Genomic DNA, 15,908 nt, shown 5'->3' with positions numbered 1-15,908 from the left:
CACCACCTGATGTCACAGGAAGGCCATAAAGATCATCAAGGACAACAACCACCCGAGCCACTGCCTGTTCAACCCGCTATCATCCAGAAGGCGAGTTCAGTACAGGCGCATCAAAGCAGGGACCGAGAGACTGAAAAACAGCTTCTATCTCAAGGCCATCAGACTGTTAAACCGCCACCACTAACATTGAGTGGCTGCTGCCAACATACTGACTCAACTCCAGCCACTTTAATAATGGAAATTGATGTTATAAATGTATCACTAGCCACTTTAAACAATGCCACTTAATATAATGTTTACATACCCTACATTACTCATCTCATATTTATATTCTGTACTCGATACCATCTACTGAATCTTGTCTATGCCGTTCTCTACCATCACTCATTCATGTCTTTATGTACATATTCTTTATCACTTGTGTGTACAAGGTAGTAGTTGTGGAATTAACATCTGCTAACCATGTGTATGTGACAAATAACATTTTATTTGAACTGGCAAATCTGGTGCAGTCCATGATGAGATGCACTGCAGTACTTAATGCAGCTGGCCACACCAGATACCGACCATTACTTTTGACCCACCTTTGTTCAGGGACACATTAATACATTTGTTATTCACATGTCTGTGGAACTTGTTCAGTTTGTCTCAGTTGTTGAATCTTTTGTTCATACAAATATTTACACATGTTAAGTTTGCTGAAAAGAAACGCTGTTGACAGTGAGAGGGTGTTTCTGTTTTTGTTGAGTTTACGTGTCCTTACTTGTTACTTGTTTATTTTCTCAGTTGTGCACCAGGGCCTCCCACTCTTTCTATTCTGGTTAGGGACAGTTTGCGCTGTTCTGTGAAGGGAGCAGTGCCTCTCCTCTTTCTATTAGAGCCATTTTGCTCGGTTCTGTGAAAGGAGTAGTATACAGCATTGTACGAGATTTTCAGTTTCTTGGCAATTTCTCGCATGACATAGCCTTCATTTCTCAGAACAAGAATAGACTGTTGAGTTTCAGAAGAAAGTCTTTGTCCCTTCTCAGCCTGTAATCGAACCCACACATGCTGATGCTCCAGATCCTCAACTCATGTAAAGGCCAGTTTTATTGCTTCTTTGAAATCAGAACAACAGTTTTCAGCTGTGCTAGCATAATCCAAGTTTATCATTTTAAAAGGCTAACACAACGTGCCGGTTGATGATTTTTTTATTTATCCGCTATTTTACTGGGTAAATTGACTGAGAACACTTTCTCATTTGCAGCAACGACCTGGGGAATCGTTACAGGGGAGAGGGGGATTAATGAGCCAATTGTAAACTGGGTATTATTAGGTGACCGTGATGGTTTGAGGGCCAGATTGGGAATTTAGCCAGGACATCGGGGTTGACACCCCTACTCTTACGATAAGTGCCATGGGATCTTTAATGACCTCAGAGAGTCAGGACAATGGCCCTCTGTACACCTATATAGATATTCCATCAAAAATCAGCAATTTCCAGCTACAACAGTCATTTAATATCTACACATTATTTCTGATCAATTTGATGTTATTTTAATGGACAATGCTTTTCTAAGTGACCCCAAACCTTTGAACGGTAGTATTTACATATGTGGCTTGAGTGACAAACTCTCTGCTCATGGGTAACGACTAGGGAAAGGCCCCTGAAATAAGACTCCTTCCTCCCCATAAACCACAGTTCTCACCCCTAGAGACAGTCTATAGGCCACGTTCTGCTCGTCTCGGGGATGGATACTGGAACAAAGTCACTGGTAAAGCTCGTTGCACATTCTAATACCATCATTAGCTTACCACATTGTTGCTAGCATGTGAAAGAAACAGTTAATCTGATCTCCCTCTTCAGGTCTCTTTGTGTAGAGCACCTTCAAGTTGACCCCTGTGTAGATAGAACTATGGTTGATTTGGTGGACAATATAGATGGACCACGCCTGGCATTTCAATAAAAACCCACTAACTTGTTTATTTATTTGATGATCAATGATAGTAAAATGAAATAAGGCAACAGTGATTGTTCATATTGTATCATTCAAAACACATTTCCCACTGCGTAAATAAACAGAATACAATATGAAAAAATTATAGAATGATTCAGCTTCAGTGCAATTGTAAACAAGCCAAAGAGGTGATTGTTTTTTGTAGATAAATTATGTTCAAGACAATTCAAAGATCGACTGCAATCAGTTTCACACTGATGACTCAGGAGGAAATGTAAGCATTTAATTTCCAATCTTGACACAAGTGCATCTTGTTAACCACCACACCATTATTGGGTGGAATAATCCATTCCTAGCAGAGGGGGGGGTTCTCGTCTCACCGCTTGTCTGGCCAGCGGTTGAGAGTGAAGGGAGGTGCAGGTAGAACCCCATCAGCACTGTAAACAGGACATGCCTTAAAGTCACAAGGCCAGTCCCTCCATGCGTAGCGCAGGCCGGCTACATGGTTCAGGGAACAGTAATTCGTGGACACTTGGATGGCGCTAAGGCCCCACTGCATTATGGGAGCTGGGACCCACAGTGACAGAGAGTCACAGGGTACCCTCGCCGCTGAGCAGCAAATCTGAGGAAGAAACAGTCTTGTTAAGAAATGGTTTCCCCTGACACTTTTTTTTAGCAAGGTGGAAAAGCCTACATGACAACATGCCAAGCTGCTGACCATAACAGATAAAGAATTCAGACCCAGTTCATCCAGTCCAACCTGATCATGGTTGGTAGAAACACTAATAATGATAATATTATTGCATTGTCACATACACCAGATAGGTGCAGTGAAATGTGTTGTTTTACAGGGTAGTAGTGTGGTGCCTCTGGGGCAAATGAGGGCTTATTGCCTTGAGCAAGGGCAGATCACATTTTTCACATTGTCAGATCGGGTATTCAAACAGGCAACATTTTGGTTACCAGCCAAGCACTCTAACCACTAGGTTAAATGCTACCCCATACCTTAGAACTCATTACAACTACAGCCATCACTTACCTGAAAGATATCTTTGGATTGAGTGACAGACACTCTCTGGTCATAGGTTACGTTGATATACTGGTCGTTGACCAGGACCCGGCTAGGGAAAGGCCCCTGGAATGAGACGCCCTCCTCCCCATAAGCCACAGCTCTCGCCCCTAGAGACAGTCTATAGGCCACGTCCTGCTTATCCCGGGGATGGATACTGGAACAAAGTCACTGGTAAACAGCTTGTTCCACATTCTAATACCCTCATTAGCATACCACTTAGAATGATGCAATGCATGCATCCTAAGTGGTATGTTAGTTTCGAGATTGGAACGTAGCCTTGTATTCTCACAGTATTCAAATGTGAACTGCCTGACACTTTATAAGAGTACAGGCTTATCAAATACTGTGGTATCCATTCTATGATTGTTACTTACCTGCCAAAGGGAGACATTTCATCTCCTAAGTCCATAGCAACAGCCATGAATGTGTTCTTCATACGCAGGTTGGGAGCAAAGCCATAGTCTGCAGTCTGGTGCCAGCGTATGTTTGGAAATCCCTCACTTAAGGAGGCCTTTCTATACGTAGAGACCTCAGGACAAATATATAGACAGAATCAACATAAGCAGCAGTGGATAACATCCTGGAGTGATATATTGTCAAAGCAATGTAGTGATTCCTATGATGCTAGATAGTGGCAAGAAAAAGGTATGTGAACCCTTTGGAAATACCTGGATTCCTGCATAAATTGGTCATACAATTTGATCTGATCTTCATCTAGGTCACAACAAGACAGTCTGCTTATACTAATAAACAATTATACATTGTCTTTATTGAACACACCTTGTAAACATTCACCGTGCAGGGTGGGAAAAGTATGTGAACCCTTGGATTTAATAACTGGTTGACCCTCCTTCGGCAGCAATAACCTCAACCAAACGTTTCCTGTAGTTGCGGATGAGACCTGCACAAAGGACAGGAGGAATTTTGGAGGTCATGCCAAAGCATCTCAAGCAGGTTGAGTTCAGGATTCTGACTGGCCACTTCTTTTAAAACCATTCTGTTGTTGATTCATTTCTGGTTTGGGTTATTGTCCTGCTGCATCACCCAACTTCCGTTGAGCTTCAATTGGTGGACATTCTCCTGAAAAATGTCTTGATAAACTTGGGAATACATTTTTCCGTCGATAATAGCAAGCTGTCCAGGCCCCGAGGCAGCAAAGCAGCCCCAAACCATGATGCTCCCTCCATCATACTTTACAGTTGGGGTGAGGTTTGATGTTGGTGTGCTGTGCCTTTTTTTCCTCCACACACAGTATTGTGTGGTCTTTCCAAACAACTCAACTGTAGTTTCGTCGGTCCACAGAATATTTTGCCAGTAGCGCTGTGGAACATCCAGGTGCACTTTTGCAATCTTCAGACGTGCAGCAATGGTTTTTGGACAGGGGTGGCTTCCTCCATGGTGTCCTCCCATGAACACCATTCTTATTTGGTGTTTTACGTATTGTAGAGTCGTCAGAGAGATTAGCATGTTCCAGAGATTTCTGTAAGTCTTTAGCTGAAACTCTAGGAATCTTCTTAACCTCATTGAGCGTTCTGCACCGTGCTCTTGAAGTCATCTTTGCAGGATGGCCACTCTTAGGGAGAATAGATAGCAACTGTGCTGAACTTTCTCCATTCATAGACAATGTGTCCTACTGTGGAGTGATGAACATCAAGGCTTTTAAAGATAAAGTTGGAAAGGGTTACAAAAGTATGAAAGTCAACAATTCTTAATCTTAGGTCTTCTGATATCTTTTGTTCGAGGCATGGTTCACATCAGGCAATACTTCTTGTGAATAGCAAACTCACATTTTGTGAGTTTTGTTATCAGCAAGGCAGCTCTAATCAACATCTCCAATCTCGTCCCATTGATTGGACTTCCAGGTCAGTGGGTTCCTGACTCCAATTAGCTTGGAGAAGTCATTAGCCTAGGGTGTCACATACTTTTTCAACCTTCCTAGACGTAGAGACCGCAGGACAAATATATAGAGAGAATCAATGTAACAGCATAAGCAGTAGTTGATAACATCCTAGTATAATACATTGACAAACCAATGTAGTGATTGCTACTAGATAAAGGGACATTTCTTTTTTTTTTGCTGGGATTTAGGACCCTGTCCTTAAAAGATCATTCGTAAAAATCCAAATAACTTCACAGATCTTCATTGTAAAGGGTTTAAACACTCTCATGCTTGTTCAATGATCTATAAAACCATTAATGAACATGCACCTGTGGAATGGTCGTTAAGACACTAACAGCTTACAGACAGTAGGCAATTAAGGTCACAGTTATGAAAACTTAGGACATCAGGCCTTTCTACAGACTGAAAAACACCAAAAGAAAGATGCCCAGGGTCCCTGCTCATCTCTGTGAATGTGCCTTAGGCATGCTGCAAGGTGGCATGAGGACTGCAGATGTGGCCAGAGCAATTAATTGCAATGTCAATACGGTGAGACGCCGAAGACTGTACTACAGGGAGACGGGACGAACAGCTGATCGTCCTCCCAGTGGCAGACCACGTGTAACACCTGCACAGGATCGGTACATCCAAACATCACACCTGCGGGACAGGTACAGGATGGCAACAACTGCCCGAATTACACCAGGAATGCACAATCACGCAATGCTCAAACTACCCGCAATAGGCTGAGAGGCTGGACTAAGGGCTTGTAGGCCTGTTGTCTGGTGAGGACCTACCTTACCTCACCGGCAACAACGTCACCTATGGGCATAAACCCAGTCGCTGGACCAGACAGGACTGGCAAGAAGTGCTCTTCACTGACGAGCCGCTGTTTTGTCTCACCAGGGGTGACGGTCGGATTCGCGTTTATCGTCGAAGGAATGAGCGTTACACTGAGGCCTTTACTCTGGAGAGGGATCGATTTGGAGGTGGAGGGTCCGTCATGGTCTGGGGCGGTGTCTCACAGCATCATCGGACTGAGCTTGTTGTCATTGCAGGCAACGCTGTGCGTTATAGGGAAGGCATCCTCCTCCCTCATGTGGTACCCTTCCTGCAGGCTCATCCTGACATGACAATGCCACCAGCCATATTGCTCGTTCTGTGTGTGATTTCCTGCAAGACAGGAATGTCAGTGTTCTGCCATGGCCAGCGAAGAGCCAAGATCTCAATCCCATTGAGCACGTCTGGGACCTGTTGGATCGGAGGGTGAGGGCCATTGCCATTCCCCACAGAAATGTGCCTTGGTGGAAGAGTGGGGTAACATCTCACAGCAAGAACCGGCAAATTTGGTGCAGTCCATGAGGAGGAGATGCACTGCAGTACTTAATGCAGCTGGTGGCCACACCAGATACTGACTTACTTTTGATTTTGACACCCCCCTTTGATCAGGAACACATTATTCCATTTGTTAGTCACATGTCTGTGGAATCTGTTGAGTGTCTCAGTTGTTGAATCTTCTGTTCATACAAATATTTACACGTTACGTTTGCTGAAAAGAAACGCAGTTGGCAGTGAGAGGACGTTTATTTTTTTGCATTCACAGGGGACTAGTTTACATTCACAGGGGATTAGGTGTTGTCACGATAAGGGACTTATCACACAGCACTGAATGTTCTGTAAACACCAGCCGAGAGGCTTGTAGGACGTCTCAACATCAGCTGCTGCAGAATCACAGATATGTTATCAGCGTCGTCTGGTGTCAAACTTTAACCATAACATTTAGTCAGTACCTGTACAAATCCAAAGGGGAAATCTGGTGCAGTCTGTCCCCCTGAGCTCTGGTGGAAAGCCATCCTCCAGTCATCAATCATGGAGGGAAAGGAACAGGAGTATTTCTTCTGATTGTAGTCTGTGTTGGCCTCACCTATCACAGGGGTCAAGTCAAGATGTCTTAAGTTTCTATGCTGTTATTGTATGCTAAAAGATGGGAGAAAACAGATGTGACCCCAAGCTGTTTTACCTTGGTACCAGATAGCTCCTTTGATGGTCATGTTGAGAAGTGGATGGATCATGGCATTCCACAACAAAGAGTTAGTCCACACAGACAAATACATTGAAGGTGTATATGGCATGGGGAACCTGGATGAAACGAAAATAACATAGTCCAACTAATATCAAGAACAATAGGTGAGAGGATATTTTAAGGTGCATGCTATCTGTATATTTCTGTAACAATGCTCACATTAACTTAGTCCAAAAGAAACAAGACAGAAATATTGACTAGTCTACTCATCTACAATCCTTAAGAAAATGTCTATAATTGCTGACGTAAGATGTTTGGTAGGTATGCTACTTTACATCTCTATTGCAAGAGTAAAGCTCCAAAGTCCCTGTACCCTTACCCGTTAATCCTGTCCAGGTCACAGTGTTGGAGTGCTCGTGGGGAGGACCATGCCTCTACAGGTGTGCCTCCCCAGCAGGACGTCACTAGGCCAATGGGGTACTTCAGCGCCTTGTACAAGTGGCGCCCAAACATCCAGCACACTGCAGAGTAGTGCTTGAAATCCCCACCACCCAGCAACTCTGTTCAGGAGGTTTAAGATTAATTCTCATTATCAACTAAATGTATTAATACCATTTCACTTAGTTTGCTGACAGCTATCATTTGCATGAAATTTCACATGTAATTGAACTAAGACTGTATGAGCCTGTCCATACTTGCTGTGGGGACAGACCAGGGCACCTCCACTCCAGCCAGGTCAGTCAGCTCAGTGTCGCTCTGCTCCAAGGCAGCCATAAAGATCCGCACCTGAGGGAACTTGGAGACCCGAGCTAGCTCCTCTGATGCATTGAACACCTTGGAGGACAAGACATAATAATGGTTATTATTACAACTATGCAAACTCAGACTGATTTGAACATTGCAGAGTGTACCTGAGAAGTTGTGAAAGCCATGTTGCTCTGTCCCCCACACAGCCAGACATCCCCAAACAGCACGTCTGTGAGAGTGATACTGTGGTTGTTCTGGAGGACTGCAGTCACATTGTAGGGACCGCCAGCTTCCATTGGGACAAGGGTTACCCTCCATATCCCTGGGAAGAGATCCAAAACCATGGATCAGTGAAGGTTACACTAATCTCTTCATATACAGTGCATTCGGAAAGTATTCAGAACCCTTCCTTTGTTCCACATTGTTACAGCCTTATTCTAAAATGGATTAAATAAACACAATTCCTCAATCTACACACAATACCCCATAATGACAAAGCAATTTACATTTGCAAACATTTCGAAAAAAAACTGTTCGCTTTGTCATTATAGGGTATTGTGTGTAGATGGAGTACATTTTTATTTAATCAATTTTAGAATAAAGGCTATAACGTAACAAAATGTGGAAAAAGTCAAGGTGTCTGAATACTTTCCAAATACACTGTACAGTACATTGCAAGGCAGAAAAAGTGGGACACTGAGCACAATTAACTTCAAACAACGTGTTTTTTTTGTCCCTCACACTTCCTCAGCTTTTTCCTCATTCTGACAGACATGTCACAGTCACCTTTACATTACGATGTTAACATTTGTTACTTGACACAAGCTTAGGGTTTTATCAACTCTCCTTGAAATTACAGTTCTGCTTACTTCATCCTCAACTTCATGACATGACTGGATAGGCACGCTAAACTAAAGGCATTGTTGGGATCAGATAACTCACCGGCAGCCACACTGACAGCAGATGCATTGTTAGTGACTGGTCCTCCTGATAGAGAGACTGTGACCTCAGCATCATCGGGTCCATAGCCCCACAACACAGCCCTCTCTGGGGCCTTCTGCAGAACCATGTGATCGCCATAATAGGAGGCAAATTGGAACCTACCACCTGGAAACAAAAAAAATTATATTATTAAATCTACTGTATTAGAAAATATTTATCCAAGTCAATATTCAAGGCAATTAAACAATCAATACGCATATTCAAAGTTACTCTTTCAAATGTTATTTGACAGTATGCATAAAGCCCAATAAAATATAATCTTGACACATTTACCTGTTCAGTTGCCTTGACAGTAAAATGCATAATTCAATGTACAGTGCATTCAAAAAGTATTCAGACCCCTTGACCTTTTGCTATGTTACAGCCTTATTCTAAAATGTATTAAATAAATAAATACATCATTCCTCAACCCACACACACACACACACACACACACACAATACCCCATAAAGACGAAGTGAAAACAGGTTTAGAAAAACATTTAAGTATTCAGACCCTTTGCTATGAGACTCGAAATTGAGCTCAGGTGCATCCTTTCCATTGATTATCCTTAAGATGTTACCACAACTTAGAGTCCACCTGTGGTAAATTCAACTGACTGGACATGATTTGGAAAGGCACACACGTCAATATAAGGTCCTACAGCTGACAGTGCATGTCAGAGAAAAAAAAAAAAGCCATGGGGGTCAAAGGAATTGTCTGTAGAGCTCCGAGACAGGATTGTGTCAAAGCACAGATCTGGGGAAGGGTATTATGCAGCATTGAAAGTCCCCAAGAACATAGTTCATCATTCTTAAATGGAAGAAGTTTGGAACCACCAAGACTCTTCCAAGCGCTGGCTGCCTGGCCAAAGTGAGCAATATGGGGGAGAAGGGCCTTGGTCAGGGAGGTGACCAAGAACCAGATGGTCACTCTGACAGAGCTCCAGAGTTCCTCTGTGGAGATGGGAGAACCTTCCAGAAGGACAACCATCTGTGCAACTCTCCACCAATCAGGCCTTTATGGTAGAGTGGCCAGACGGAACCATTCCTCAGTAAAAAAAAAAAAAAAGGCACATGACAGCCTGCTTGGAGTTTGCCCAAAGGGACCTAAAGGATTCTCAGACCATGAGAAACGAGATTCTCTGGTCTGATGAAACCAAGATTGAAGTCTTTGGCCTGAATGCCAAGTGGCACATCTGGAGGAAACCTGCCACCATCCTTACGGTGAAGCATTATGGTGGTAGCATCATGCTGTGGGGATGGTTTTTCAGCGGCATGGCCTGGGAGACAAGTCAGGATCGAGGGAAAGATGAACAGAGCAAAGTACAGAGAGATCCTTGATGAAATCTGGGGTGAAGGTTCACCTTCCAACAGGACAACAACCCTAAGCACACAGCCAAGACAACACAGGAGTGGCTTCAGGAAAAGTCTCTGAATGTCCTTGAGTGGTCCTGCCAGAGCCCAGACTTAAAGCCCGGACCTGAAAATAGCTGTGCAGCGAGGCTCCCCATCCATCCTGACAGAGCTAGAGAGGATCTGCAGAGAAGAATGGAAGAAACTCCCCAAATGCAGGTGTGCCAAGCTTGCAGCATCATACCCAACAAGTCGAGGCTGTAATCACTGTCAAAGTTCTGAGTCAAGGGTCTGAATACTTACAGTAAGTCAAAAGTTTGTACACACACCTAATCATTCCAGGGTTTCTTTATTTTTTAAACAAATTTCTACATTGTAGATCAATAGTGAAGACAGAAGACAAACTATGAAATAACACATATAGAATCATGTAGTAACCAAAAAATAATAATAAAAAGTGTTCAACAAGTCAAAATATATATTTGAGATTCTTCAAAATAGCCACCCTTTAACTTGATGACAGCTTTGCATACTCTTGGCATTCTCTCAACCAGCTTCATGGAGGTAGGGCCATGGAATGCAGTTTAACAGGTGTGCCTTTTTAAAAAGTTAATTTGTTGAATTCTTTCCTTCTTAATGCATTTGAGCCAATCTGTTGTGCTGTGACAAGGTAGGGGTGGTATACAGAAGATTGTCCTATTTGGTAAAAGACCAGCACAAATAAGCAAAGGGAAATGACAGTCCATCTTTACTGGCTCTAATGAGTCCCGCCAAAGGAAAGGAAAACCCAGAGTTACCTCTGCTGCAGAGGATAAGTTCATTAGAGATAACTGCACCTCAGATTGCAGCCCCTGCACTGCAGTACTTAATGCAGCTGGCGGCCACACCAAATACTGACTGTTACTTTTGACCCCACTTTAATCAATTTCTGTGGAACTTGTTCAGTTTGTCACAGTTGTTGAATCTTATGTTCATAAGAATATTTAAACATGTTAAATTTGCTGAAAATAAAACGCAGTTGACAGTGAGAGGACATTCTTTTTTTGCTGAGTTTACATAAATACACAGTGCTGTGAAAAAGTATGACCCCTTCCTGATTTTCTCTATTTGTTCATATTTTTGATACGGAATGTTAAGATCTTCAACTAAAACCTAATATTAGATAAAAGGGAACCAGAGTTTACAAATAATTTTACGTTAAGTATTTTAAAATTAACAAACTCATGCAACACCCAATTCCCTTATGAAAAAGTAATTGCCCCCTTACACACAATAACGTATTGTGCCACCTTCAGCTGCAATGACCACAACCAAATACTTCCTCCTTGCTGTCGAGGAATTTTGGCCCACTCTTGCATTCATAACTGCTTTAGCTTAGCGACTTTTGGGTTTTCAAGCATGAACTGTTCATTTCAAGTCCTGCCACAATATCAAATTGTTCCAAAACTTCAAATGTGTTGCTTTTTAACCATTTTCATTTAGACTGGATTGTTTGTTTTGGATCATTGTCTTGCTGCATGACCCAGCTGCGCTTCAATTTCAGCTCACATATGGATGGCCTGACATCCTCCTGTAGAATTTTCTTATACAGAGCAGAATTCATGGTTCCTTCTATTAAAAAGGCAAGTCATCCAGATCCCGGGGAAGAAAAGCATCCCCAAACCATCACACTACCACCACCATGCTTGACAGTTGGTATAAGGTTCTTACTGTGGAATGCAGAGTTTGGTTTTCGCCAGACATAATGGAACCCATGTCATCCAAAAAGTTGACTCAAGTTTGCCAAAAAAGCACCTGGATGACCATCAAAACTCTTGAAAGAATGTTCTATAGACAGATGGGCACTTCATTAAGTCAGGACTCGTATTGGATTACCCATGCCTCCTTGCCTGTCCAACATTTCCTCATCTCCCACCCCTTCTAATGCGACTAGCCCCAACGCTCCTCCCTCTTTTTCCCCTGCCCTGCTACGAAGCTTCTCCCTGCAGGCGGTCACTGAGTCCGAGGTGCTAAAGGAGCTCTTTAAACTTGACCCCCCAAAAACATCTGGGTCAGATGGTTTAGACCCATTTTTCTTTAAGGTTGCTGCCCCTATCATCTCCAAGCCTATCTCTGACCCTTTTAACCAGCCTGTCCTCTCCTGTCCTCTCTGGGGAGGTTCCCATTGCTTGGAAAGCAGCCACAGCTCCCCCTTTAAATGAAGGATGAAATCAAAGACTGCAGTGTATAAAGTCAGAACATCTGCTGTCTCAGCCATTGCCTGTCAGCAAGGAAGTACACCAAGGCTCGATCCTAGGCCCCACATTCGTCTCAATTTACATTAACTTATCTTCCTACTGCTTGAGCTCTCTCATCCATTTATATGCAAATGATAATCTTATACTCAGCTGGCCCCTCCCCGGATTTTGTGTTAAACGCTCTACAACAAAGCTTTCTTAGCATCCAACAAGCTTTCTCTGCCCTTAACTTTGTTCTGAACACCTCCAAAACAAAAGGTAATTTGGTTTGGTAAGAAGAATGCCCCTCTCCCCACAGGGATTACTACCTCAAGAGGGTTTAGAGCTTGAGGTAGTCCTCATACAAGTACTTGGGAGTATGGCTAGACAGTACACTGTCCTTCTCTCAGCACATAACAAAACTGCAGGCTAAAGTTAAATCTAGACTTGGTTTCCTCTATTGTAAATTGTTCCTCTTTCACCCCAGCTGCCAAACTAACAATGATTCAGTTGACCATCCTACCCATGCTAGATTACGGAGAGAATTAATAGATCGGCAGGTAAGGGTGCTCTCGAGTGGCTAGATGTTCTTTTCCATTCGGCCATCAGATTTGCCACCAATGCACCTTATAGGACACATCACCGCACTCTATACTTCTCTGTAAACTGGGCATCTCTGTATACCTGTCGCAAGACCCACTGGTTGATGCTTATTTATAAAACTCTTAGGCCTCACTCCCCCCTATCTGAGACATCTACTGCAGCCTTCATCCTCCACATACAACACCCATTCTGCCAGTCACATTCTGTTAAAGGTTCCCAAAGCACATGCATCCCTGGGTCGCTCGTCTTTTCAGTTCACTGCAGCTAGAACGAGCTGCAACAAACACTCAAACTGGACAGTTCTCACCATCTCTTAATTCAAAGACTCAATCATGAACACTCTTACTGACAGTTGTGGCTGCTTCGTGTGATGTATTGTTGTCTCTACCTTCTTTCCCTTTGTGCTGTTGTCTGTGCCCAATAATGTCTGTACCATGTTTTGCGTTGCTACCATGTTGTGTTGCTACCATGTTGTTGTCATGTTGCTACCATGCTGTGTTGTCATGTGTTGCTGCTTTGGTAATATGTGTAATCCCAGCCCCCGTCCCCGCAGGAGGCATTTCGGTAGGCCGTCATTGTAAATAAGAATGTTCTTAACTGACTTAAAAAAGGTAAAACAAATAATAAATGTCAAAATTATAACTTTTTGGATGACATGGGTCCCTATCATCAACTGATTTGAGCCAGTAACGATGGGTAACGATGCTTCGTGGGTGACTGTTGTTGTGTGCAGAGGGTCCCTGGTTCGCGCCCGGGTATGGGTGAGGGGGACGGTCTAAAGTTATACTGTTACAATGGCATAACGTACAGCAGGAATAAAAAACTATTTGTCTTACAATCTCTCTCCACCAGGTGTAGCACTTCTCTCATCGTTTAAAAACAAGAACTGGACAGTGACGGGGTAAGGGGGGGATACCTAGTCATTTTTCCCGTCATTATTGCATGCGATCATCATTCTCAAAGCCGCTGTTTACTTCTAAGATCACTTTAGCAACGCCCTAAAAACCCGATTCAAATTAGACACAAACCTTCAAATAGGTATGTACTAAACTCTTTAGTGTTTTATTTACATTTTTGAGGCGATAAGTTGGACAGATCGAGTGAAAAAAAGCAATTTTCCCCACACAACATCTCTCCTTCTTACTATCACGCATTAGTTTCGCTTCCCCACCCGCCAATTTTAAAAGACCCGACGGGGTTCATTGCCTGTTTGAATTATGCAGAAACGGGCAGTGTTTAGGTCATGTAATTGATTTGGTTGGAAAGTGGAGAATTGTGCTTTACAATGGTATTGACATTACAGTTGATCTGGAAGTATTACGTTTTTGGGGCGCTAAAATAAGGGCAATTGTACGGACCAAGGCGATGTACGAGTTTACGTTATATGGCTGTGGATTGACTGCATTGTTTGAATGGAATGTTGGCATATTGGCAGTTAATTTGAAAAAGTGTATGGAATCATTCCTCTAAAACTGTCTGGCTAGGTAGCGAACACACATACAGTGCACATAAATAGTTCACATTCAATGTTTTACGCATCATCTTATCACAGCACTGGCAAATCGAGGTTGACCAACATGGCTGACCTTTGAACCATCATAAGAAGGTTCTAGTATTCCTAAATCCATGGGTAGCAATTAAAATATGTATTAAACAAGAAATTAACACTCACCATAGGCATACAATGATCCTAAAATAGTGAGAAAACACAAACATATCTTCAGAAACATTGTTAAACTTGACCTGTAGCTAACGTTAACTAGGCTACACTACAATCCAAACAAGGAAGTAATTGCCTTTTAAGCACTAAATGTCACGTGATTCTTCTTCATATTTCATCTGGAACATTATAACGCTGTTTCTAACAATCTACTGAAGGTCAGTGTGATACGTATCAGTCTGTCGCTCACACATGTTCACATTGATAATAATCAAGCTCGCTACAGTACTATTTATCATAGTTCGGCAACTTTTGTTTTGATTTGTGAAAGGGAAAAAATGCAGACTACAGCGGCTGCGAAGGACAAACAGTGCGACAGTGAAAACGTTATGTTAGTAGCCTACAGCTTCATTGGTCCACATCCAACTCTGGTTGACCGAGACAGTTGTTGAATACTCCGGTAAGTGCCTCAGTAGCGTGTGAGTGCATCAGACAAATGTTGTATAAAATTACAATTGTATGAGCATCATGGCATATTTTTAAGCATATTATTATGTTGGCTATCTTAAAAATTGGAGGATCTTGAATGAAGAGGGGGAGTAGGGTAGCTATAGCAGGTTATTACTGTTGCATCAATATTGGTTGACGCCACACGTTTCTTCCAGTTAATATTTAAATAGTGCGACTGTGATTATTGCACAGTAAAACAGACTGAATAAGTCAAACGTGACAAATGGGAAACACAATATTAATGTGTTTATGGAAGACATTTTGTTTTTACATGTTGGCCTTTTGTGAAGACATGAACATGCCATGATTTACTGGCATGCATATAATTAAAATAAACTTCCATTCAGCAGAAATGAGTGATTGATGATGGCACACCTGCAAACCACTTCTAACAGAAGAGTTACAAAACGTGCCATTCAAATACACTATAGTTTACCATCATGATAAACAACACACTAAAAATGAGGATATTGTTTTTCATTGTGTATTTAGAAGTACAGTATCTCCTCAGAGGATTATGAATGTCTGAGAAACTGTGTGTTCTCTTAGATGTTAGTGTATGTATATGAATAATTGGATTTTCATTAACAGACAGTGCTTTGAATGTATTTCTTTGTCTGAGCCGCACTATAATATGGCTATACAGACTAATCTTGTTTTTCTAATCCCACACATTTAAAGATTTTGCAGTGCTAGCAAACACATTTGTGTGTAGGAGGTACAGTGGGGCAAAAAAAGTATTTAGTCAGCCACCAATTGTGCAAGTTCTCCCACTTAAAAAGATGAGGCCTGTAATTTTCATCATAGGTACACTTCAACTATGACAGACAAAATGAGAAGAAAACAATCCAGAAAATCACATTGTAGGATTTTGAATGAAATTATTTGCAAATTATGGTGGAAAATAAGTATTTGGTCAATAACA

At 42.3% G+C, this 15,908-nt stretch overlaps 1 protein-coding gene across 1 annotated transcript; it reads right to left on the bottom strand.

Annotated features, from left to right (window-relative positions):
- Positions 1-1,937: 1,937 nt before the first annotated feature.
- siae (sialic acid acetylesterase) lies at positions 1,938-14,815 on the bottom strand. Its single transcript, XM_020503425.2, has 10 exons — positions 14,486-14,815; positions 8,601-8,765; positions 7,823-7,980; positions 7,607-7,745; positions 7,291-7,471; positions 6,909-7,027; positions 6,679-6,812; positions 3,384-3,538; positions 2,977-3,163; positions 1,938-2,559 (listed from the first exon to the last, which is right to left on the bottom strand). Exons 1-10 carry the CDS (start codon positions 14,541-14,543, stop codon positions 2,314-2,316), a joined length of 1,542 nt encoding a protein of 513 aa, XP_020359014.1. The 5' UTR covers positions 14,544-14,815; the 3' UTR covers positions 1,938-2,313.
- Positions 14,816-15,908: the final 1,093 nt, after the last annotated feature.

The sequence above is a fragment of the Oncorhynchus kisutch genome, linkage group LG15 (assembly GCF_002021735.2).
Source record: "Oncorhynchus kisutch isolate 150728-3 linkage group LG15, Okis_V2, whole genome shotgun sequence".
Lineage (NCBI taxonomy): Eukaryota > Metazoa > Chordata > Actinopteri > Salmoniformes > Salmonidae > Oncorhynchus > Oncorhynchus kisutch.
This window is presented reverse-complemented; position numbering and strand designations above follow the sequence as displayed.

Bases quoted from the DNA above. Each gene is read 5' to 3' on its own strand.
- siae (XM_020503425.2), bottom strand. From the start codon at position 14,543: ATGTTTCTGAAGATATGTTTGTGTTTTCTCACTATTTTAGGATCATTG. The intron at 7,981-8,600 runs GTGAGTTATCTG...ATCTCTTCCCAG, and splicing joins TGCTGTCAGTGTGGCTGCCG to GGATATGGAGGGTAACCCTT. The intron at 2,560-2,976 runs GTAAGTGATGGC...TTTCTTCCTCAG, and splicing joins AATCCAAAGATATCTTTCAG to ATTTGCTGCTCAGCGGCGAG.